The sequence below is a fragment of the Garra rufa genome, chromosome 11 (assembly GCF_049309525.1).
Source record: "Garra rufa chromosome 11, GarRuf1.0, whole genome shotgun sequence".
NCBI lineage: Eukaryota > Metazoa > Chordata > Actinopteri > Cypriniformes > Cyprinidae > Garra > Garra rufa.
In genome coordinates this window covers 25,574,735-25,601,732 of record NC_133371.1, presented here as the reverse complement: position 1 = coordinate 25,601,732, position 26,998 = coordinate 25,574,735, and the positions used below count along the sequence as shown (strand labels likewise).

At 36.5% G+C, this 26,998-nt stretch overlaps 1 protein-coding gene across 4 annotated transcripts in view; it reads left to right on the top strand.

The window, feature by feature from the left end:
• Positions 1 to 26,998, top strand: part of plekha7a (pleckstrin homology domain containing, family A member 7a) — a 137,256-nt gene that overhangs the window by 45,925 nt on the left and 64,333 nt on the right. For all 4 annotated transcript variants that reach the window (XM_073851055.1, XM_073851054.1, XM_073851057.1 and 1 more), the window contains exons 4-7: positions 14,947 to 15,030; positions 21,303 to 21,417; positions 23,745 to 23,849; positions 25,688 to 25,760. In XM_073851055.1, coding sequence (XP_073707156.1) covers positions 14,947 to 15,030; positions 21,303 to 21,417; positions 23,745 to 23,849; positions 25,688 to 25,760 — 377 coding nt within the window. The remainder of the gene's footprint in view (positions 1 to 14,946; positions 15,031 to 21,302; positions 21,418 to 23,744; positions 23,850 to 25,687; positions 25,761 to 26,998) is intronic.

Below are 26,998 nucleotides of genomic sequence, written 5' to 3'. Positions count from 1 at the left end.
GTGTTAAAATACTGTAATCAATAACATAACAGCATAACAGTTTGCGTCAACGCTCACATGAAGAGATTGAAGTGGAAGTAAAGAAAAATTGAATATAGTAGTTATTTTTGTTTTTTTAGTGCACAATAAGCAGTAACATGAACTACTTCCATGATGTTTTTACTACCTTTCTGGGCCTTTGAAATTAAAGTTGCTTAGGCTTTCAATAGAGACAAAACTCATGGATTTAATTTAAAATACAGTGCCTTGCAAAAGTATTCATACCCCTTACCCCATATTTTTTCCATGTTTTTTCACGTTGTTATGTTGCTGCCTTATGTTAAACTGCTTTAAATTACTTTTTTCCCATATGTCTACACTCCATACACCGTAATGGCAAAGAAAAAAACAAGTTTTTAACATCTTTGCAAGTTTTTTAAAAATAAAAAACTTTAATTATTCCATTACATAAGTATTCATACCCTTATCTGGGACAGTTGAAATTTAGCTCAGAAGCATTCATATCACTTGTAGATGTTACCACGCTTCAAGTAAATTTAATCTGTGGTAAATTCAATTGAATGGGTATGATTTGGAAAGACACACACATTTAATAAAAGGTTTAATAGCTGGAAATGCATATCAGAGTTAAAACCAAGCCCTGAGGTAAAAAAAAAAAAACTGCCTGAAGAGCTCAGAGACAGGATTGCATCAAGCCACACATCTGTGGAAGAGTTCAGAAAAAATCCTGGTGCATTGAAGGTTCACAAAAGCATGTAGTCTCCATTACCCCTAATGGAAGAAGTTTGAAACAACCAGGACTCTTCGTAGAGCTGGCCTCCTGGCCAAACTGAGCAATTGATGGAGAAGAATCTTGGCTAGAGTGGTGACCAAAAAAGCTGATGGTCACTCTGGTTGAGCTCCAGGATCATATATGCAGATAGGAGAAATCTACAGAAGGACAAACAACACTCCACCACTTTGGTCTTTATGGTGGTGTGGCCAAACTCAATCTTCTCCTCAGTGAAGACACATGAAAACACACTTGGAATTTGCAAAAAAAGCACATAAAGGACTCTCAGACTATGAGAAACAAGACTCTCTGGTCAGATGAACCTCGATTCCAAGCATCAACCATGGAGGAAAGCAGGCACTGCTCACTGATCACTGATCACATGCATAGTACCATCCCAAAAGTAAAGTGTCCTGGTAGCAGCCTCATCTATCCGGAAAAATAAGCGTTTTTTTAACGCTATTGGAGCACAAGGAACCACATTTATGAGGCAGTTCTTGTTGGATTTCTTTGGAGATTTAAAATATGAAATTTAATTGTAAGCTTGGTGAACAGTTTTGGAGAATTGGATGTTTTCACATTCAAACAGATAGGAGCTGCACTTGTCTGCCCAAGTAGCGTTTCAAAGATGGCCGCCGAGTGACATGACTTGCCTTAAAGGGACTTTGGTTGTTTTTCAGCAGCAGGCACTGAAGGACTTGTCAGAGTAGAAGAAAAGCTCAGTGCACCAAAATTTTGACATGGACTAAATGTAAACCCAGTCCAGAGCATTCAGAACCTCAGACTAGGCAGATGATTCAATTTCCTCCAGGACAATGATCCTAAGTACTTAGCAAGAGTGGCTAAAAGACAACTCCTTGTCCTTGAGTGGCCCAACCAGAGCCTGGGCTTGAACCCAATCAAACATTTTTGGAGAAACCTGAAAACATGTGTTTTCCCCCATCCAAGATGACAAAGCTTGAGAGGTGAGGCAAAGAATGGCAGATATTTTGCCAAATGCAGATGTGCAATGCCCTTTTGCATCATACCCAAAAAGGCTGTAGAGGTGCTGAATTAAGGGCATGAATACTTATGCAATGTACTTTACTTGTACTTGTAATTTTTTTTTAATTTATGAAGTTGTGACAGTTCTGTTTTTGCTTTGTCATTATGGTTTATGGAGTGTAGATTGATGTGAGAAAAAGTCATTTAAAGGAGTTTAACATAAGGCAGCAACATAACAAAACATGACAAAATTAAGGGGTATGAATACTTTCGCAAGGCACTGTATCTTCAATTGTGTTCCGGGGATGAACAAAATTCTTGGATTGGAACAACTTTATGAGTAATGACAGAATTTTAATTTTTTTCTGAACTATATCTTTAATTATTCCGTCTGCCAAGCCCAAACTTGCCCATCAGACTGTCAATCAGAGAAGTGTGATTCATCACTTAACAGAACATGTTTTCACTGCTTCAGAGTCCAGCGGTGGTGCGTTTTACACCACTCCATCTGACGCTTGGCATTGTACTTGGTGATGTGAAGCTTGCATGGAGCTGCTCAGCAAGGGAAACCCATTCCATGAAGCTCCCATCGCACAGTTTTTGTGCTGATATTAGTGCCAGTAAAAGCTAATGGATTCAGCAGAGCACTGGTGAATTTGACTGCTCTTGATGACTCCACTCTGTGATTTAAACATGGTCTTCTGAGTTGTTGCTCTTCCAAAATGCTTTCCAGTTATATCACTTACAGTTGACCTTGGAATATCTAACAAGGATGAAATTTCACAAACTGACTTCTTGGAAAACTGGCATCCTGTCAGAACAGCACACTTGAATTCACTGAGCTCTCAGAACGACCCATTTTTTGTTGTAGGTGCTTGATTTTAAATATTGAATCTAATTGAATTCAATTGTCTATGTTGTATATATTGAATATCGAGACATTTATCTATTTCTCCCAGCTTGTAAGTTCTTAGACTTGTGTTCCACTCACAATCTTCCTGCCTTACAGCACTCCTTAAGTAGCTCTTCCGTGTCCTTTCCCTGAGTAGAAACCCAATTTCAGTAAATGCGTGACCTGCTGTCTATAATCTGTTTGTGTTTGAGACAGTTGTAGAATTATGATACTAAATGCGGCGTCACATTTCATAGAGCCTCTTCCCTCTCGATCGTCACTGCTGACAGCAAAATTTACATTACCTTTCCAATGACAGATTTAATGAGTAATCTGTTGGTGGGAATTTGCTCTTGAGGGATAAAACAGTTGGTATGCAACAGCTGGCACTGAATGGTTTATGGTTATGACGAACAGTTTAGACAAGACAAGGTACAATACAGCTTGATGTTACATTTCTTAACAGGCATTTTCCCATAAAAAAAAAAACAAGCATGTACAAATCAAGTTGCTGGTAAATACTGTGAACGCTCATACAGGAGTAATGGAGCTCTCAGCTCTGCATAACTTGGCATACTTTAATTCTACTCTAGCAGCTAGATATTTTTAGTTACATTTTCATTAGGGTCCACGCTCTATTCTTATTACACTGCTGGCAGGTCTCAAGAGGCAAAGTTTGGCTGCATCCCAGCATTCTATTACAAATCATCTTATGTACACTATTAATATCTTTTGTGTGCCAATGAAACAAATCTGACACTTCCCTAGTCGATTTGCAGGTACCTTTAGCTGCTTTTGTTAGATAACTTTTGAACTTTTTTCATCTTTTTACACTGAGAACAACTGAAGGACTCAAATGCAGCAATTACAGAAGGTTCAAACTCTTACTGAGGGTTCAGAAGGAAACACAATGCATTAGGAGCCGGGGGTGTAAACTTTTGAACTGAATGAAGATGTGCACATTTTTCTTATTTTAGCCTTAATATCATATTTTTTTCATTTAGTACTGCCCTTCAGAAGCTACTTACATGTTTCCCAGAAGAAAAAGAAGTTAAATTATCCTGATCTTCAAGTTCAAAAAGTTTTCACCTCCGGCTCATTAATGCATTGTGTTTCCTTATGAGGCATCAGTCAGCATTTACTGTAAACCTTCTGTAATAGTTGCATTAATGAGTCCCTCAGTTGTCCTCAGTGTGAAAAGATAGATCTCAAAATCCCAGTCATTTTTGGAAAGGGTTCAAATACACAAAAATGCTGAAAAACCAAAGAATTTGTTGGAACTAAAGGACTTTTCTAAAGAACAGCAGGCAGTTTAACTGTTCAGGACAAACAAGGGACTCATCAACAACTATCTCTAAACAAAAAAAAAAAACACAGCTGTGGATCATTCAGGTAACAACACAGTGTTAAGAATCAAAGCATACTTTTCATTTTTTGTAAATTCAACTATTATTTTATTAGGATTATAGATATATTATATGTAAATGTCTTTTATGTAAATATATCTTATTCTGAATAAAAAAACAAACATGCATTTTGCATGTCCCCTCTTATTTTAGTAAATCAATTAACATTTTGCAGATTCTGCAAGGTGTATGTAAACTATTGACCTCAACCACTGTTTTGGCACATTTGGATACAGCTGTGGTCGGGTGCTTCAGAAAACCCATTTTTGAAAAACACTGAGTGCAAGCCATCACAACACTGCAAACCATTGCCAAACATTGCCATTGAGCATTCAACATGCGGCTGCATCTGTTGTAATATTCATAGTGTTTTTTTATGTGGCAATGCTTGTCATTATGTTGTTAGAGGCATTCAACTTGTCAGATGAACAAGACTGTCTAGGATAAATGGGCTGAAACATAAGGCTGTTTTTCTTGTAGCAGCATTTCAGCAAAATTCCCAGAAATAAAGACAATAGCAAGAAATGTGTTTAATGCATTTGTCGTATTTGACATTTATAACCGTTTCATCTTGTCAGTTTTTTAATAACTATTTTGCACTCTTTTCATAACAGAAATTCAGTATCATTAAAGCTCAGTATGAAATGCATTTGTTCAGATGTTTGCACATGGACTATTGTTCAGAAGTTTGGGGGTTTTGAAGAAATTTGTATTTTTGCGAGAATGCATTAAATTGGTCCAAAGTGACAGTAAAGACATTTATAATGTTCCAAAAGATTCTTGTTTTTAAAATAAATATTGTTCTTTTTGAACGTTTATTCATCAAAGAATTGTCCACAAAAAAAAAAAAAAAAAACTGCTTACAAAAGTAATTATAGTTTTAGCATGCCAATTCTAGGAAGATTTTAGCATGTAATGAATATGACAATGTTTAAGGAGAAGTTCACTTTCAGAATAAAAATCCTGATAATTTACTCACCCTGATGTGATCCAAGATGCTCATGTCTTTCTGTCTTCGGTCGCAAGGAAAATATTGCTATTTTTCTCCATATAGTGGAATTACAATAGTAGTTGACTTCAAAGATGTAAGGTCCAAATTGCAGTTTCAATGCAGCTTCAAAGGGTTTTTTCACGATCCCAGCCAAGGAATAAGAGTCTTATATAGTAAAGCGAACAGTAATTTTCTAAAATGTATACACTTTTAACCCACAAATGCTCATCTTGCACTAGCTCTGCAATGCATATGTGCATTTTCATGTATTACGTAATCATGTTGGAAATGTCATGTGGTTAGTTCTTCATCTGTGTACTTTGGTTCAACATGGTAGGGGAGGCTGAAAAAATTCAAAATAGTCCAACGTTGTTTTACCTTTTTTATTTTGTCATTTTTTTTCTTTCTTTGCACGTTCGCTTTGTAAACACTGGGTCAGTACTTCTGCCTACGTCACGTGTGACCTTTTCAGTGTGATTATATAATGCGTGAAGTTGGGCTGGTGGTTAAAAAGTATCTCAATTTTTATTGTTTTTAGAAAATGACCAATTATTTCGCTAGATAAGACCCTTATTCCTCGGCTGAGATCATGTAGAGCCCTTTGAAGATTCAGTTTGAACCTTCAACCTGTTGGCCACCGTTGAAGTCCACTATATGGAGAAAAATCCTGGAATGTTTTCTTCAAAAACCTTCCTTTCTTTTCGACTGAAGACAGAAAGACATGAATCAGTAAATTTTTATTCTGGAAGTGAATTTATCCTTTAATGTATTTGGTCTTAGTGGAACAGATCTGCTACGCTGCTGAATTGCTGCTGCGGTGGGTTATTGCTGTTGGAGATTGCTGCTGTTGCAAAGCAAGTACAGGAGGTTCATTATGTCAGTACATACGCCAATATTGTGCTGTGAGTATTAAAGACACAAATGCTGCTGTAAAAATAGCATATATAGTAATCCGTAGCAGATCAATACAAGTGGAGCTGGGAAGGTAGAGGGTATCGGTGGAACTCTGAAAGCGTGCTGTAGTAAATGCTAACCAGCCATTTATATGTAAAGCAGCAAGCTCATTGGCTGTGTACGGTATCCGACATGAACCAATCAGCTTGTGCCATGTAGTTTAATGCTGTGAATATCACCAGTTTGCATTAATGACCCATCAACCTGCAACATCTAGAGTTTTCTTAACATAATTTTGGATCATATGTTTTAACATGTCAAAATAGAAAACAGTTTAAATTGTAATAATTAGGGCTGTCACGATTCCTCGATTTAATACGAATACTCGATTTAAGAGAATCCCAGATTGCATTTTGCCCGAGTTATCGAGTAACGCAAACACAGGAGAATACATCAATATCTTCCTCAAAATGCTAACTGTTCATAGTGGTTTCAAAATTAAAGTTAAAATCCACGTTCTGAGTTTATACGTTTTGATGTCTACATATTCATGAAATTACAGTAGCCGTAGCATTTATGTCCTAAAGAAATGGCCAAATAATTAAGATTATATGGAAATTTGAATTAAATGTTGTTTAGTCAATATTAAACGTTTAGGTATTAAACAAATTAATTTTGATTATCTGATTACTCGATTAATCGTCAAACTCAATTACCAAAATAATCATTAGTGACAGCCCTAGTAATAACATTAGTCACAGAAATTAGTTTTACTGTATTTTTTAATCAAATAAATGCAGCCTTGGTGAGCGTAACAGTTTTTCAAAAACTACAGCCCCCACTTTTAAATGGTAGTGTATGTTCCAAGCATGAAGGTATGACTAACACATGCAACACATGCAAAAGAGTCATTACTTCACAGTCTTTGCGAGCTCCAGCGGCTCTTTTCAGGGGTCGTCTCTCAGTGCCTTGACACTGACACAGGACACCACTACACCGCTGGCATTTTACCCCCCAACCGTATGAGACAGCTAGACACTCTAAAGCCCGGCTACAGAGACCGCGCTGAAGCCTAAGCCGCAAAGAGACAGGTAAACAAAAGCCTGCTGCTGTTCTGAAACACTGTATATGGCATCAGAGGGACGCTTATTGATTGTAAGTGGAGACCGGGTCATGTTCACCATTGTGAAAATGCTCTCACTGAAGTAATGGGGTCTCGTAAGTACGGTTTTAGCTTACTGGTAAACAAGCTGCACTAACGTGTTTTCTAAAGGCTTAAGTTTGCAGGGTGTTCACACAGTGTGAAGTTCAGGCTTGCTTTAGTTAAATTTCAACTCAGTTTCAACTGTTTATGTGCTGCTTCTGAGAAATGTGAGTTTTAGTTTAACAAAGCTTTAATAATCTAAGTCGAATGCAATAATGAAACTACTCAATAAATCATTGTTATTTTTTGGCTGCTCTATAGCATTAAATTGCATGCTGACCCTGAGTCAGTGTGTGGGATTTCTAACTGATTATGTGGTGATTCATTGTAATCAGGGGACCTGCATTAAATGCCAGAAGATGAAATTTGTATCTGAGCTTTCTGTAAATTTCATCGCTACCTCATTCTGTGTGATGTGAATGGGAATGACCTTGTCCCAGTGAGAGAGCCATTTGAAATGCTTTTCAACCTGCTTCCGGTGTTTAAACACAGCTCATCTGAACATTTTTTAAATAGACACCACCTTTGGTCTTTATACGCCCACTGAACAAATAATGGTTCATGGCTATTCATTTTGCAGCTGTAAAACATACCAGCTGGTTTGTGCCAAGCAGTATAGATGCAAATCCTTCACTTTGGGACGAGACGTCTGTTCAGTTGAGATATGGGTGCCTTTTAAACAATTTGTTTCAGACACATTTACGTCATCTGACGTGCACTGCTTAGCTGGATATAGCCTTGCATCCTCAGATAAATGAATGTGTTTGTATTCATAGTCCTTCTTGTCTTTCACTTGCAGTTTAGCTTGTGTTGTGCCAAGTTTGCTTGAGGGTCTCATCAGCGGAAGGCTGTTATGACCACTTGATCTAACTTCCAGTCATCGTGATTCAGAAAGTCTTGTCGAGAATTGAAAAGAAACATTGTGTGGCAGTGACGTCTTAACAGGTGAAAGTTACTAAGGGAAATCAAAAGGCTGACTAGAAATATTGACATTGCAGCTTATTCTCAAGGACATGTTAAACAACTAATTTAGTTTTTCTGCTTCCATTTATGAGTCATGTTTGTCTGAATTGGATTATACAGTATAACAGTAATGAATCAGTCTAGAAAACATGGATTCAAATATCAGCATCATACAATTCAACCTGGTCTTTTGACAAAAACGTACCTGTGGGAACGTTTTCACGAGACGCAAAATACATACCAATAACATACATATCACTGCAGTTTCCTACAGGAATTGGAGTGGTGCTAAAAGAGTATTTGATTTTTTTTTTCCTAGAACAGATGAACATACATATGGTACATTTTATGCGACGTTGGTTTTGTACGTGTCACCATAGTTCTGATTTGAAATGTCCGTTGAGTGGCGCTATAACTCTAATGCTCCATGATGTTTTAAAATAACGTACCTGCACTACACCTAAACCTTCCTGACAGTATGAACAAAAGTGAATGTGACAAAACGCCATAACAAGCATGCCGTTTTAGCTTGTTTTACAATGTCTCATCTTTCAGCTTTCAGTCATATTTTTCACAGGATTCGTACCCAAGGTTTCCACATCCAAAGTCCAGTTCCGTGCTGGCTGAGCTACTGAGCAAGCTTGTTACAGTGTGGGAAAAAATGATTTGATCCCCTGCTGTTTTTGTACGTTTGCCCACTGACATAGACATGATCAGTCTATAATTTTCATGGTAGGTTTATTTGAACAGTGAGAGACAGAATAACTACAAAAAAAATCCAGAAAAACACATTTAGAAAAGGTTATAAATTGATTTGCATTTTAATGAGTGAAGTATTTGACCCCTTCGCAAAACATGACTTAGTACTTGGTGGCAAAACCCTTGTTGGAGATTACAGAGGTCAGACGTTTCTTGTAGTTGGCCACCAGGTTTGCACACATTTTTGTCCCACTTCTCTTTGCAGATCCTCTCCAAATCATTAAGGTTTCAAGCTTATGTTTGGCAGCTCAAACTTTCAGCTCCCTCCACAGATTTTCTATGGGATTAAAGTCTGAAGACTGGCTAGGCCACTCCAGGACCTTAATGTACTTCTTCTTGAGCCACTCCTTTGTTGCCTTTGCCGTGTGTTTTAGGTCATTGTCACATCAGAATACCCATCCATGACCCATTCTCAATGCCCTGGCTGAGGAAAGGAGGTTCTCATCCAAGACTTTAAGTACATAGACCCATCCATTGTCCCTTTGATGCGGTGCAGTTGTCCTGCCTCCATGTTTGCAGTGGGGATGGTGTTCTTGGGGTCATAGGCAGCATTCCTCCTCCTCCAAACACGGCGAGTTGAATTGATGCCAAAGAGCTTGATTTTGGTCTCATCTGACCACAACACTTTCACCCTATTCTCCTCTGAATCATTCAGATGTTCAATGGCAAACTTCAGACGGCCCTGTACATGTGCTTTCTTGAGCAGGGGGACCTTGCGGGTGCTGCAGGATTTCTTCACGGCGTAGTGTGTTACCAATTGTTTTCTTGGTGACTATAGTCCTGGGAGCCTGAAATCTTGCTGATTGATAGGGGATCGAATACTTATTTCACTCATTAAAATGCTAATCAATTTATAACTTTTTTGAAATGCGTTTTTTCTGGATTTTTTATTATTATTCTGTCTCTCACTGTTAAAATAAACCTACCATTAAAATTATAGACTGATAATTTCTTTGTCAGTGGGCAAACATACAAAATCAGCAGGGGATCAAATAATTTTCCCTCACTGTACATCCAGAAAGCAAAACGTATAAGCTGTTATCATAACTTTATACGAAAACGATTACGAGTTATTGCTGTTTTACCGCCTCTAGTGGACATTTCTGAAGCTGCAGTGATATGTACTTATTGGTACGTATTTCGCGTCTTGCAAAAACGTTCCCACAGGAACATTTTCATCATGAGATCAGGTAGATAGAATTGCATTTTTTTTGACTTGATAATATATGATAAATAAAAAAAGTTATTTGTAAAAGAACACAGAGTTCAATTTGTTTTGCATAATGGTGTAGTCTTACCTAAATGTGTAGGATAATGTGTAAATTCTAATGTTGCTTTTTTCTACACAATCACATGAGTCTAAACAGGTGTGGCGATTATAGAAATCCGGTGGGCTCCTGTCAAGGATGCATGCCATGTTTGTGCACACAAATCCTTTACTTACCGCAGGCTGTCAGCCAGAATTGTAAAGAGCTCTATTACAAACAAGCGTAAAGTTTCTATAGTCCCTGCAACCTGTGTGGCATCTCCATGTGGTGAATTATGGTCTTTAAATATATAGGAGTGACTGGAAAGGAAACAATGTGCTCTGACCTCACCTCTACCTCTGTCTGCCTCAGTGGAAGTGTAAAAGCGTGTTGAGTTCACATGTTTACACTCTTGATGCACACCGGCGTGTTCTGCTGTTGAAATGATGCCTTGTGGCTTCAAAGCATTCCTGTTCAGATAGGGAGTGTTTTACATTCAAGGCTTTGAGGTCAGTTTGTATCCACTTAAAAACAGCTTGTGTTTTGAGGGAAAAAATAAGCCAGGAACCTTATGCAATGCCAAGAAACTACATTACATTTAAATCTGATTTTATGTATTAGTTGATTTTATGAGATATATAATGATATAAATAATTTCAGAGCTCCTCTATGGTTCTTCTGCATGGCTTGTCTGCCAAATGTTCAGGGTGTAGCGTGGGAGTTGATGGTGGTGGAGTCATGTCTGACACCAGTTGTTTTATCTCTTCAGTGAGCTTCCTGCACTTTGCTTAAATACTACTACATTCTCCAAGGCTGAATTTTTCTTGGCTCTTTATTATAACAGATCAGCGCTCCTTCATACTCCTAGTGTATATAGTTTTTAGTTAGCTCAAAGGCTGTATATATACCAAGAAACTGTTGGGTTACGGAAGTAAAAACCCTATTAATTTTCTCCACAGAGATTTTGAAACATTTAAAGAGCTACGAGGTAAATGTAACAAGGTTATTAATAAGTGGGATATTTTTGTTGTAGCCACCAGATGCATTATTTCATCTTTTTTTTTATAATAGTGTTTAACTGTAGGAATTCTGGTTAAAATTACATGACCTATGATTCTGCAGATAAATCTCCATTAATAAGGGAATCAAAACAATCAAATTGCACCAAAAGAATGGTTTAGAGAATTGGCCCTTAAAGGAGAAGTTCACTTCCAGAACAAAAATTTACAGATCATTTGCTCACGCCCTTGTCATCCAAGATGTTCATGTCTTTCTTGAGTCGTAAAGAAATTTTGTTTTTCAGGACTTTTCTCCATATAGTGGACTTCTATGGTGCCCCGAGTTTGAACTTCCAAAATGCTGTTTAAATGTGGCTTCAAACTATCCCAAATGCGGTTGTAGACGGTCCTAGCTGAGGAAGAAGGGTCTTATCTAGTGAAACGATCAGTGTTTTATTTTTAAATTGCAATTTATATAGTTTATAACCTCAAACGCTCGTCTTGTCTTGCTCTGCATGGAAAAAATAAGATAAGGGTTTTTTTGACATACCCTAACTGTCTTAAACCGGAAAAAACAGAGTTCAGGCAGACAAAGACAAGACAAGCGTTTGAGGTTATAAACTATATAAATTGCAATTTAAAAATAAAACACTGATCGTTTCACTAGATAAGACCCTTCTTTTTTCGTCTGGGATTGTTTACAGATGCATTTGGGATCGTTTGAAGCTGCATTTAAACTGCATTTTGGAAGTTCAACCATAGAAGTCCACTATATGTAGAAAAATCCTGAAATGTTTTCCTCAAAAAACATAATTTCTTATGAAAGACATGAACATCTTGGATGAAAAGGGGGTGAGTACATTATCTGTAAATGAACTTCTCCTTTAAAATTAAGTGTTACCTTATAATAAACATCTGGCTGTTGACATTTTGAAGTCCAAAAAATCATTTCACATGGATACCATATTGAATGTTGAATATTGAATATTGACCATACCATACATGTAAATGTAAATATTTGATAAAACACAATCAAATATTATTATTATTTTTTATTTTTTTTTGGCATTTTTGTAATAGGACAGATCAGTGATGACAGGAAGTGAAGTAGGAGAGAGATAGGGGGTGGGATCAGGAAAGACCCTCGAGTTGGGATTCGAACATGGGACGCCCGTAGCCCAATGACGCTGTATGTTGGTGCGCTGCCCACAAGGCTATCGGCACCGACAGTATCAGATTTCTTTTGTGTTCCTTTCCAAACAACATTTTTCTACCTGGGCCAATGACAAAAACGTACCTCTGGGAACTTTTTTGCAAGATGCAAAATACGTACTAATAAGTGCATATCAATTCAATTTCTAACAGAAATGAACACTAGAGGCGGTAAAACAGCGAGCACTTGTAATCGTTTTCATCAACAGTTATGATTACAGCTCAATAATTACTGTTTTTGCATTATTGTAAGAGGTACAGTAGGTTTAGGGATGGGGTAGGTGTAGACGTTATAAAACACAATCAAATAGGTGGAAAATTTAATTTATTGTTAGTTTCCAGGCACATCTGTATCCCTTCTAACCATAACCCCATGTTTCAGTTGATGTAACAAGCTTGCTCGGTAGCTCAGATGGCACAAAATTGGACTTAGGATGTGGAATCTTTGGGTACAAATCCTGACAAAAACATGACTAACAATGAAAGAGCTGAAACATTTGCTTTTGCTCATACTATCGAGTAAGTTTAGGTGTAGTGCAGATAATACTTTATTTTTTAAACGTCATGGAGCATTAGAGTGATTGCGCCACTAGGGTTGTTCCGATTCCGATACTAGTATCGGAAATGCCGCCGATACCACAAAAAAATCTAGCATCGGAATCGGCGAGTACTTGAACCCACGTACCGATCCGATACCATTTTCTTAAGATATAAGTTATTCCCGCTAGCAAATCAGAAGCCAGTTCTTCTTCGCGGCTCAGCATGCAAACAGTGTTGCCACAAGCAACCACTGTTTAGAGCAGCGAAGAAGAAATACAAATGTGCTAGCAGTTTGTCCGATAAAACGGCGGCATGTCTCATATGTAGGGCTTTATGATTTCTGCGATGCCGAAAACACGGACGGAATCGTGGAATCCAGTCAAAATGGAATTTACAGTTTAACGCGGAACGTCACGGAATTTGTCAAAGTTTGATGCATTAATCAAAGGTAGTTCATTACACTTAAATCAAATCGTGATATGGACTAATATTAAGCCAAAAACCGACTGTTTAAATATGAATTAATGCGTGGTTCTGTGTTAATGAATTGTACAGGCGCGTGGTTTGTTTACTCCTTGTACTGAAACGCGCGGGACACTTGCGGTAATATTAAAGGGCTCCAGACTGTGACCAATTTTTCTGCCAGTGTTACTAATTTTCGTGAGCGGTCACACTGGCGCGACCACCGCGTTGTTCAACTCATAATCTCTGCCATTTCGGTCTCAGATGAGAAACATAAAATGGCACGCGAAACGAAAGTGAAACTAACACGACACGTTTGAGCTGCTCAGCGCTGACCGTTTATCAGCTTGGACTGCAATGCAAACAAACTTGCACAAACCCCGAACAGCTTTATTCGGGAGTCAACGTTGATTTTGCAACACTGTTACTGCTGCGAGATGCAGTGAGGAGCATTTGAAAATGCCGCACAATGAATAAGGTTGCTGCGAGATCTAGTGAGAATCTCTCAAATTCTGGCCAAAATTCTCTGTTATAAACAGGGCTGATGTACGTCAGAAAACCAGATTAGTAATACTAACTATATGAAAAAATATTACTGTCAAATGTATGTCATATAATAAAAATACTCTAGTTCACTGTATATATCACTGTATATTTGTTTTATTAAGGAATAAGTCTGAAGCACACAATAAAATAATTTATTAGTATTATCTACAGCTGTATATACAATTACACACCCAGGTATCGGATTAGTACTCGGTATCGGCCGATACCCCGAGCCCAGGTATCGGAATCGGTATCGGGAAGGAAAAAAGGGTATCGGAACATCTCTATGCGCCACTCAACTGACATTTCAAGTGACATAAACAAAACCAACATCACATAAAATGTACCATCAGTTCTGGGGAAAAAAAACAACAATACTCTTTTAGCGTCACTCAGTGGACATTTCACATTGAATATGTCACAAAACGTACATGGCGGTATTTTTTCGTCATGAGACCAGGTTGATGTTTTCTTTCAACACTCTGCAGCCATTAAACAGATTTGAAAGGTGCTTTTTATCAGCTCAGACACAGATTGATGCATAGTTAGATGTGCAAGCATAGTTATTTAGCCTCTTGTTTATTTTATAAAGCACTTTAATTCATGGTAGAGACAATGCCTCTGTTGATGGTGCAAAGCCTATTTCTGCTGTGTGGTCATGTCCCCCTCAAATGTAACAGACCACTCTTGATGTTGATGCAGTTTCCTAAAATAGACACACTGGAAATACATGTCATGCTGTCATGTCGCCAAACCTCAGACTATGTTACAGTGACAGTATAAATCTTTTCCTGTTATACCTTACATGCTTACTATTTATAGTATCATAGATGATATATTAGGTTATATACTGCATGTATGTTTGCATTAATCACTAGTTGCTGTGTAAACAACGTGATTAAAGAGGCAAAACACCAGTGATTATTACTGGTGTGTGTGATTTGTATTATGATGGACATATCTGGGAAAATCCAAGGCATTGATTGTGCTGATGTTCAGATGGTGATATGTGTTTTTGCTGCGGGGAAGCATAATAATCACCATGCTAATTTGCTTTGTTTTTGTCTTATCTGTAGCCATAACCAGAGGACGACTACATTCATACATCCAGTAACAGGCCAGGTCTCTGCTGAGAACTCTGATTTCAGACTTCAGGACCAGTAAGTATTATCAGCAGCATTCTCTGTCAAAACTGTGTTTAAAGAATAAATGTATGCCTGTAATGGGTATACATAATAAATTACAGGGTACATTTGTCAAATTTATTTGTTTGTGTTGGGGGTAATGCATTACAAGTAACAGAAGTTACGTAATCCGTTTCTTTTTTTGAAGTAACTAGGAAAGTAATGCATTATTTTTTTCATTTACAATAAAATATCTGAGTTACTTTCAAATAAGTGATGCCAGTTACTTTATTTTCCCAGTTATTGACTGGCTGCACAGCTGAAGGGTTTGTTTGAGTTGCATAATCTACTGTACAGATGCAAATCCACTTTTTTTTTTAGACAAGAGGCTTATTAAATTCATTTTTAGTGTGCAAGGGCTGCCAAAAATAGAACTTTAAACAAAAAAGCCAAGCACAAATGAGGAAAAAGTAACACAAAAGTAATCTAACATTACTTTCCATTAAAAAGAATGTAATTAGTACGTAATATTATAACGCATTACTTTTAAAACGTACTTGGTAATTAACTAGGAGTATTTCCTACTAATTAGACTCCAGAGAACTTTTCTGCACTGGTGTGGTTCCGATTAAGTGAAAAAAGTAGCATAAACATACAAAAGTAACTAAGTAATGCAATTAGTTACGTAATGAGTAACGTAATACTGTAATGCATTACTTTTAAAAGTTACTGTAAAGTAGGAGTATTTCCTACTTTGACATTATACATTACCATTCTAATATTTGGGGTAAACAAGGTATTTTTTTTAAAAGAAATTAACCGTTTTATCCAGCAAGGACGCATTTAAATTAATCAAGCATGACAGTAAAGAATTATGTTGTTACAAAAAAATTACATTTCAAATGATTGTTCTTTTTTGCTGTTCTTTTTTCAAGTTTTTTTCCTGTTATAGTGTCACCAAGTGGTCAAACTCCCCAATCTTTGTAATTTGACCAAAGATTGAGCTCATTTATATGCTTTCCAAGTTTGGTGAAAATAGCTCATTCCGTTCAAGAGTTATAGTCATTTCAGTAAAAGTGGCTCCACCTACTTCAAACATTTTTGCTTCTTGTTCCGACCAACAATGGGAATTCAACTTGGTTTTGACAGCTTTTGCTAATCATACTCCAAAGATCTTTTCTGCTCTAGTGTGGTTCCGATTGGGTGAAAAGCCTAGGACTAGTTCGCAAAACTAGGTTTTGTGAAAATTTCGAAGAAAGTTTTTATGGCGAAAATGAAGAAGTAACGCAAAAGTAACATAACACGTTACTTATGCATTACTAATGCAATTACTTTTTTACAGATTAACATAATATTGTAATGCATTACTTTTAAAAGTAACTCAGTAAATCAGACTCCGGAGAACTTTTTCTGCACCGGTGTGGTTCTGACTGGGCGAAAAACCTAGGAGTAGTTCACAAAAGTAGGTTTTGCCAAAAAATCAAAATGGCGGCTTTTTTTAAAATGCAGAAATAAAAAAGTAACTAAGTTACTTAGTGACTTTTTAAAGGAGTAACGTAATATTGCAACGGATTACTTTTAAAAGTTACTTGTTAATTAACTAGGAGTATTTCCTACTAATCTCACTCTTTTCTGCACTGGTGTGGTTCTGTTTGGAAGAAAAACCTAGGACTAGTTCGCAAAAGTAGGTTTTGCAAAATAAATTAAAAAAGATCAAAACATTTTCATGATGGAAATGGAAAAAGGAACGCAAAAGTAACGTAACACATGTCTTTCCATAAAAAGTAATGCAGTTACTTTTTTAGGGAGTAACAGAATATTGTAACGCATTAGTTTTAAAAGTTACTTGGTAATTAACTAGGAATATTTCCTTTGTCACAAAAAAACATATAAAGATTTTTATTAGGCAGTACAACATTGCTAAATGTTTCTTAGACATCAAATCGGCATACAAGAATGATTTCTGAATGATCATGTGACACTGAGAAGTGTTGAAAATTCACAGAAATGGATTTAAAATATATTACATTTATAAGTTAAATTAAAAATAGTAATTATATTTTACAATATTACGGTTTTAACTATATTTTTATCAAATTAATGCCGGCTTGGTGAGCTTTTTTACGTTTCAAAAAATCAGCACTGTCATGCAGTTATGATATATCATGCTCATGATCTATATGTTGGCAGATGCAGAGCTAGACACAGCTGACGTAAGTATCACATGTCTCCGCTGGCATTTGTCAATAGTCTCACACACTTAGATCCCCTCTTGGTGCTGTCAAGTTGTAACTTATAACACAGCTGTCTGTTTTCTCAAACGTGCACATGGCACTTGGGTTGTATAGTAAAGGGAATTATGTTGAAATTCAGGGATATTGCTTATCGAAGACAAACTTAAAGTTTGGTCTGTTTCATTTAATGCTGTTAAGAGATAAATCAAAATCTTTCAGATTATGTTAGGAAACCTCATAATAATGTTACACAATCCAGCAGCTCTAGTCTGAGAAGGATCTGCCATTAGAACATTGTTTCAACAGCTGCCCACCACTCTTATCTAACCTGGATCTCTCTAAATGCAGCTCATATTAACACGTATATTACAAAGACCGGGCCTCTCTTAGCGTCTGTCTGCGAGCGGGAGGCTGCATTCTCCTGTCACGTCCTAATGGATGCATCTCATTAACAGCTGTGTGGGTGCATGAGGCTTTCTGAGAACCGCAGGTAATGTGTCATTGGCCCTTAATGTATCAGCAGACCAGGCACACGCTGGAAAGATCTAATATGTGCCGTAGGGATCATATAATAACCAAACTATACATTATGCAGAGTATGAGCACAGATTGTTCTGGAAGAACGTGTTCTCCTTTGACACTTTTAAGTATAATTCTGAACCAGTTTTAAAACTTTGGTGAACAGACTTTGAACTTTTTCTATAGACATATCTAATATATGATAGCGACACAGATAGTATGCACAGGTCCTGTATGGGGCCTCTTGACATATCGAAGCACCAGAATATCCCAGTTTTATTTTGACGTTATTTATATATTCTTATAGTATTAGTTAATATTTTGAATTAGCATTTGTTTTCTGTTTATGTTATATTTTAGGCTAGCTTTGTCCATCAATATTTTCCTTCTTCAAAACTTCAAAAGCAATGCTTTCAGAAATATTGATCCTTTCATGTCTGTGCTGCACCATGCTGCTATACCGTGCTGATTCTTTCCACATCTTTAGTAAGAGCCACTGAATAAAAGGTGCTAGAGAGGTTTGAGTGCCCAAAGCCCACAGATTCTTCAAATGTGCGTATCTGGAAGGACAGTCTGTTTTTCTGTTTCTTTTGTACGTTGGCTCTTTGTATATCTGGCCATCTGTTCTAAGAATCTAAGTGTGAGAGTCGTGCTGTGAGGTTTCCTCAACCATCTCCCCGCTGACTCTACCTCTTATATAAGGAGAATCTGATTAAAACTGATGAACAAACGTATGTCATGCAGGTTTTTACTAATGGTTTGGGTTATGGTTGGCTATAACTATAATATAGTGGGATTTTATGGTAGTGAGGATTAGGAAATATAGTATAAGAAGAGTTTTAAAGGGATAGTCCTCCCAAAAATGAAAATTCTGTCATGAATTACTCACCCTCATGTCATTCCAAACCCATAAGTTTTTGTTTATCTTCTGAAGACAAATTAAGATATTTCTGATGAAATCTGATGGCTTTCTGACCCTTCATTAACAGCAATGCAACCATCATTTGAATAATGTCACATGGACTATTTTAATGAAGTCCTTACTAGCGTTCTTGGCCTTGAATGTGTCAGTTGCGATGCTGTCTATGCAGGGTCAGAAAACTCTCGGATTTTATCAACAATATCTTAATTTGTGTTTTGAAGATGAACGAAAGGGGGTTTGGAATGAAATGTGGGTGAGTAATTAATGATGGAATTTTCATTTTTGGGTGAACTATCCCTTTAAGTGGACAGAAATAGTATATTTTGTTGCACTGTTCTTATGATTTGGCATAGCACTCAAGGTCAGAGTGTAATGACAGTTATGCAAAGCACAACCTTCGTTGTTGTGTAGGCAGTAGATTGTATTTACTAAATGTTGTGATCCTTGTAGACAGTTTCCTTTGTAATTATGCCAGTTGGAATCAGTAGATGAGACATTTTATCTATAAACTCTGAGAAAAAGCTGCAAGTCTGTATAGTTTTTAGTCAGGCAGTGCTTTTGTGATAAAGGATAGAAAGAGATGGAACAGATTTAACATGCTGACTAAAAGCTGGAATACATTGGAAAACATCTGAACAAATTTTAAAACATTAGGCATTATGCACTTGTTGACTTGGAAAATAATTACAGCGGAAAAACTAGGCATTGTACAATAAACGACTGAGGATTTCAAGTCAGTCTGAACGCAAGAAACTCTCAAAAACGTGGCTTTATGCTTGACAAATTAAAACAATGTGTACTAAAATCCACTTAAATTATCAAACATGTTTGATATCTTCCATCTGGATAGATTCATAGTCTGAAGCTGGACTGTGACTATCATAAACTGTGCAAGAAAAAGAACACTAACGGATACAATAGGTGCCAACTTACCTGCGGTGTTTGGCCCCTAATAATGCTGTTCTTTTGACCCTTATAGCCTGGTTGAACAGACAGGACTTATATTAAGCCAGGATTAGGTCATAGTTTAATTAGGACATTTGGGTAATTTTTGTGCCTTAAAAAAGCATTACTAGTGTGCATCTTGAGACAAAACAAAGGCACAGATATATTTTAAGTTCAGTCAGTGCAAGTTTCTTTCAGCTGAAAGAGCTCAGACTTATATTTTAGTTAGTTTAATATATTTTATATTTTAGTCTGTGAAAATGGGGGTATATTCATAAATATATTAAGCAGCACAACAGTTATCAACATTCATTATAATAAGAAATGTTTCACTAAATCAGCATATTAGAATGATTTCAAAAGGATCATGTGACACAAAAGACTAGATTAATGGCTCCTGAAAATTCAGGATTGCATTACAAGAATAAATTACATTTTAAAATATATTCAAATAGAAAACAGTAATTTAAAATGTAAGTATTATTTCATGATATTACTGATATTACTAGATTTTGATCAAATAAATGCAGCCTTGGTGGGCATATTTAAAGACATTTTTTTAAATCCTGCCAATCCTAAACTTTTTAGTGTATTATTATGTCATCAATATGCAATGTGCTTGTAAGTTTTACTTAAAACAGTGAAATGTACCAAATAGATATTCTGGCAAGCAATGCCATATGTGTCCTTTCTGTTTAAGGTTGCTTCTCTTGTTGAACAATAGAATAAAAAACCAGTATTGATCAGCAATATGTTTTAAAAGGTGTTCATAGCCCACTAGTATAACCTACCTGTTGGACTGCCTGAGGGATTTCATTTGTCATCCAGGTCGGTGAGCGCTTAAGGGAAAGTTCATTCTCTGTCTAATCGTTGGGAATTATACTTGACACATCACAGCAACTGTAATTTACTAAAAGCTTTTTGAAGTAAGCCTGCAATATTGAAAACAAGTACTAGTGTGAATTAGTAATGAACAGAGCAGATGCAGAGCAGCCCTGCATTAGAATGCTGTGTGACTGGTTGTCACTTTTGGTAGGAGCTGGTTTTCATATACCGTCTATAGCCATTAGCTTTACATAATTTGTAACTCTTACTGCCTACATAGTCAGCTGATTTCTAACAGTCATGGAACCTCATAAGTGACTAATTTGGAGTGTTCTGCAAAAGCAGCTACACATTAATAGCGCTCTGTATGGCAAAAAACAGATTTCCTGATAATTTACTTACCCCAATGTCAAGATGTTCATGTCTTTCCTTCTTCTGTTGAGGGTTTTTAAGGAAAATATTTCAGGATTTTTCTCCATGTAGTGGACTTCAAAGTAGCCAGCAGGTTGAAGGTCCGAATTTCAGTTTCAATGCAGCTTGTTTTACCTTTTTTTTTGTAAAGGACGTTTGACTTTCTTTGCACGCTCACTTTGTAAACACTGGGTTGGTACTTCTACCTACTTCTGCCTAGTGCAACATGAGCATTTGTGGTTAAAAAGTATATACATTTTTATTTTATTTAGAAAATGACTGATCATTTCATTAGATAAGACTATAAGACTAATATTCCTCGGCTGGGATGGTGTAGAGCCCTTTGAAGCTGCGTGGAAACTGCAGTTCGGACCTTGTGCATCCTTAATGAAATGTTGAATGTAAAGCCATTTAGCAGCATAACAGAACCTTCATTATGTTCTCCTCTGCAGGACTGGCCGACACATGCTGAAGCAGCCACAGTCGACCACACGGCCCTCCAGCACCATTAGTGAGGCCTCGACTACCGTCACCACCTCAACTCTGGACACCACTTCAGGCTCAAAGGTCAGTCATGCTGTTGGAAAGACAACAAAGCTAGTGAAATGGTAAGAAAATCAACCTGTTGTTTTGTCGAGATTAAAGTAGAAGACAGTATATAAAACGAGATGAGCAAGTTGCAGAACATTCTCTATGTTTGGTTAGCATCTGTTCTGGTAATTAGAGTGTTTATTCTTCTGTGCTGAGGCGTCAATTCCCTAGTGCTGGCAACACAAACACAGAGTGATCACAGCCCTTGACTGCCATCTCTGAGCAGACACAGAAGACCAATGAAACGGATTAAGATTCGTATTGTGAGTCATTTGGTGCATATCTGTGTAAGGATGCATTGTTTGGGATGTGATGCACATGAGCTGAATAACATGCAGATATTTAAAGGTTGTTCACCCAAAAATGAAAATTACCCTATGATTTACTTACCCTCAAGCCATCCTAGGTGTAAATGACTTTCTACTGTCAGACGAATACAATCGGAGTAATATTAAAAAAAATTCTGGCTCTTTCAAGCTTTATAATAACAGTGAATAAGGGTTGAGATTTTGAAGCCCAATTAAGTGCATAAATCCATCATAAAAAGGACTCCACACAGCTCTGGAAGGTTAATAAAGGCCTTCTGAAGAAAATCAATGTGTTTGTGTAAGACAGATATCTATATTTAAAACTTAATAAACCGCAATCTCTAGCTTCCGCTATCATACGCACATTCATGAGAGAGTAGTGTTCCAGTGGGTGACTTAAATTCAAAGATATTTTAAACCATTTGTGAATCTTGTATCCCTCACAGATGTTTGACATGGATTATTAACATTAATCTAAAAAGCTAGAACTTTGATATACAAAACCGGCAGCTGTAGGAAGCTTATTGTTTTATAACGGAGGCCTTGATAACATTACAGTTGAAGTCAAAAGTTTACATACATTTTGCAGAATCTGCAAACTGTAAAATTTGCAGAAGGGATCATACAAAATGCATGTTATTTTTTTATTTAGTACTGACCTGAATAAGATATTTCACATACAAGATGTTTACATATAGTCCAAAAGAAAATAATAATAATCAAATGTATAAAAATTACCCCGTTCAAAAGTATGATTCTTAATACTGTGTTGTTACCTGAATGATCCACAGCTGTGTTTTTTTTGTTTTTGTTTAGTGATAGTCGTTCATGAGTCCCTTGTTTGTTCTGAACAGTTAAACTGCCTGCTGTTCCTCAGAAAAATCCTTCAGGTCCCACAAATTCTTTGGTTTTTCAGCATTTTTGTGTATTTAAAACCTTTCCAACAATGACTGTATGATTTTGAGATCCATCTTTCCACCCTGAAGACAATTGAGGGCCTCATATGCAACTATTACAGAAGCTTCAAACTCTCACTGATGCTTCAGAAGGAAACGCATTGCATTAAGGCCCGGGGGGTGAAAACTTTTGAACAGAATGAAGATGTGTAAATTTGTCTTATTTTGCATAAATATCATTTTTTTCATTTAGTACTGCGCTTCAGAAGCTACAGAAGATACTTACATGTTCCCCAGAAGACAAAATAAGTTAAATTTAATCATCAAATTCAAAAAAGGCTCAAAGGGTAATCAAATGCTGAAAAACCAAAGAATTTGTGGGACCTGAAGGACTCATGAGCAACTATCACTCAACAAAAAAAACTCAGCTGTGGATAATTTAGGTAGCAGCACAGTATTAAGAATCAAGTGTATGTAAACTTTTGAACAGGGTCGTTTTTATAAATTCAACTATTATTTTTTTCTTGTGGACTATATGTAAATGTCTTATGTGTGAAATATCTTATTCAGGTCAGTACTAAATAAAACATAACATGCATTTTGTATGATCCCGCTTATTTTGCTAAAATAATTAACATTTTGCAGATTCTTCTATTTTGCAGATTCTTTTAACTTCAACTGTATAATCATATCATTATCTGATGTTACCCCTCAGAACGCACATGCAAACTAACTGAAATGTTGTGACAGTGACTGCCATAGTTTGATTAAAGAGACTCTGAGGAGTGCAGCAGCAGGAATGCTCCCTGTGTCATATGCTGCCTGCGATTGGACTATTCTAGATGAATGAATGGTTGTAGCTCTTGTCGTTGGCAGCGATGGTGTGCAGTGGTGATGTATTATCCGTATGAGTACTCTGGCATGTGTGAGTTCTGGGCAGCATGTAGGCTTACGTTGCTTTGCCCACAGAATGCCAGCGGATGGTGTGTAAGATCAGCTGTGCACCCCTGGCAGATGGTCCAGACTAATAGGTGATGAATGAGCTTTCAATCCCTCTGGTCATCTTCTGTTTATGTGTGTGTGTTGGCGTGTGATATAGGGATCCAAGTCCAGTGGAAGGGTCCATAGCTTTGGCAAACGCGATCATGCCATAAAGAGGAATCCCAGCGTTCCTGCAGTGGTACGTGGATGGCTCTATAAACAGGTAAGAGAATTTGACCAATGCTTTTTTATTGTTTAACCAAACTTCTGCTTTTCAAACTTTACAGACTAGGGTCTGATATGTGACCATGGACCACCAAAGCAGTCATAAGATAAAATTTTACCAAACTGAGATGTATACAGCATATGAAAGCTCAATAAATAAGCTTTCTATTGATGTATGGTTTGTTAGGATAGGACAATATTTGGCCAAGATACATCTATTTGAAAATCTGGAATCTGAGGGTGCAAAAAAATCAAAATACTGAGAAAATCACCTTTAAAGTTGTCCAAATTAAGCTCTTAACAATGCATATTACTAATCAAAAATTACATTTTGATATATTTACAGTAGGAATTTTACAAAAAATCTTAATGGAACATGATCTTTACTTCATTTCCTAATGATTTTTGGCATAAAAGAAAAAACAATAATTTTGACCCATACCATGTATTTTTGGCTATTGCTACAAACATACCCCAGCGACTTAAGACTGGTTTTGTGGTCCAGGGTCACATATGTGTTTTTCAGGGCAGACAGATAACTGATACTTTGAACCGCTATATATATTTGGTGAAAATTAAAATTACACTACCTGTCAAAAGTTGAACAGTAAGATTTTTACATTTTTTTTAAAGAATTCTCTTCTGCTCACCAAGCCTGCATTTAATTGATCCAAAATACAGCAAAAGCAGTAATATTGTGAAATATTTTTTCCTTTTAAAATAACTGTTTTCTATTTGAATATATTTTAAAATGTAATTTATTCCTGTGAATTTTCAGCATAAAAAGTTTTGTAACAATATACACAATAATTTATAGAAATTAATACTTTTATTTAGCAAAGATGCTTTAAATTGATCAAAAGTGATGATAAAGACCTTTATAATGTTAAATTAAAAAAAAAATGTTTTTTGAGCAGCAAATCAGAATATTAGAATGATTTCTGAAGGATCGTGTGACTGGAGTAATGATGCTAAATATTCAGCTTTGAAATAAATCACAGGAATCAATAACATTTTTAAGTATATTTAAATAGAAAAATATTTCAAAATTTCTTTGGATCAAATAAATGCAGGCTTGGTGAGCAGAAGTGACTTTACAACATTACAAATCTTACTGTTCAAAAACTTTTGATTTGTAGTGAATAATGTCAAAATTAAGAATAACAAGGGCTTTGACAAAAACTTTCTTTAAATGCTTTTCAATTATTTTATCCACAAATTGTTTTTTTAAAAATGGCAGATACCAATAACCATGAAATTGCTTAATATCAAGGCCAATAATCGGTCAACCACTATTACAGACCCAGGAACCCAGGGACTTTTAGTGTAAAAAGTATCTTGGTCTTATTCTAGACTAAATCATTCAAATTAGAGGGACCAAAAAGTTGATGAAGTTTGCAACCATTTTGTTTGACCGCAGATATGAATATTTGGGGAAATGTGTATCCCTAAACATCAACAATCTTGCAAACCAGCATTTTTTAGGAATCACAGGCACTTGTGAACAGTTGAAATATATGTTTTGAGTATTCAAATGCTGGGTAGGCAGCTCTTTTGGCTTTTTTTTCTGAGAGCCATCCCGTCAGTTATCTGGACACAAACAATCCTGGGTCTTTCATGGCGTGAAAACATCAGGAATGTATTTACATAGATAGTTTTTGATAATGGACCTTGAAAAAACTCTTTAACTGAAAGTGAAATGGTGCTGTCAAGGGGAAGTGCTGCGAATTGCCTGTTTGAAGTCTGTTTGAAGTGCTGTCTTTCCCCATCAGATGTCTTGAGCTGCCTGAAGGTGTGTGTTTCCCCATCAGTGTTTTTGTTGCTTTGTACTTTCAGGACAGCTCAGGGATGCGGCTGTGGAAGAGAAAATGGTTTGTTCTCGCTGATTATTGCCTCTTCTACTATAAAGGTGGGTTGCTCTTCCAAACATCAAATAGAATCACATTTATACACAAACATTTATAGAACATGTTAACTTTTCTCCCAGATAATGATTATGTGCATTGTTTTGTTTGTAATAGCATGTTGGCCACTGAGTCCTAGTTCTACTAATTGCACTTTCAGTCTTTTAGCTATGTACTGTCCCTGGAGTTTTAACATGACACATTTAGCAAACTCTAAAAGTAGTTTACTTAGGGAAATATCATATCTATGCAGTTTCTTGGGTCATACCAACTTGACTTTTTAAAATTTAAGGCCTGGAAAGCCCTTGAAAATATCAATACTTCTGAAGAGATACTCGAAAAGTTCTTGAATTATTGAAAGACAATGCATCTATAAAATAAGTGTTTACTTTTTTAATAAGCACGTATCTTTTCAAGCAAAATTCGCGAAAAGAGGAACAGATGAACCAAATCAATTTAGTGAGTCATTTACACTGGAACCGCACAAATTGATTCAAACTCGTGAGTTTGATCATTCATTTCAAGCAATTTACTAGCAAAAACCAGATCAAATTAAAAGAACCATTCATTTTCAAATATCGACATTGCTTGAAATGATTTTAAAAAGCATATAGTGATGGGTAAAACAGAGCTTTTTGAAACTCTGAAGTGATTCACTGTTTCGAAGTGCTCCAATCAGGTTGCGTATCGTGAATCATTTGATTCAGATCGGAACTTCGTGTTTTGTGAATCATTTGATTTTGATCGAGACTTTAGTCATGTATTGCGAATTATTTGATTTAGATCGGAACTTTGCCCATCACGAGTCATTTCTTCAAATTAAATTATTAATTATTTGCCATCCGTCCGAGTCCTGATCTAAAATGATTATTCGCGAAATCATTATTCAGATCGGGACTTAGTAAAAGGCTCGCAAATCTTTTGCATTAGATCGGAACTTTAGAGTGGATTTTTGAATCATTCCGTGAATTGAATGATTTGCGATCCGTGCTCCGATTCCTGATCTAAAATGATAGTTTGCGAATTAATGCGAAATTCAGTGCGGGTTTGCGGATCATTTGTTTCAATTCGGGGCTTCAGACACGTATTAAGAAATTATTTGATTTAGATCGGAACTTTGCCTATCGTGAATCATTTGATTCAGATCGGGACTTTGCTTATCGTGAATCATTTCGCAAATAGAATAATTTGCAAGCCCCGAATTCAGTCCTGATCTGAAATTATGGTTTGCGAATCATTTTTT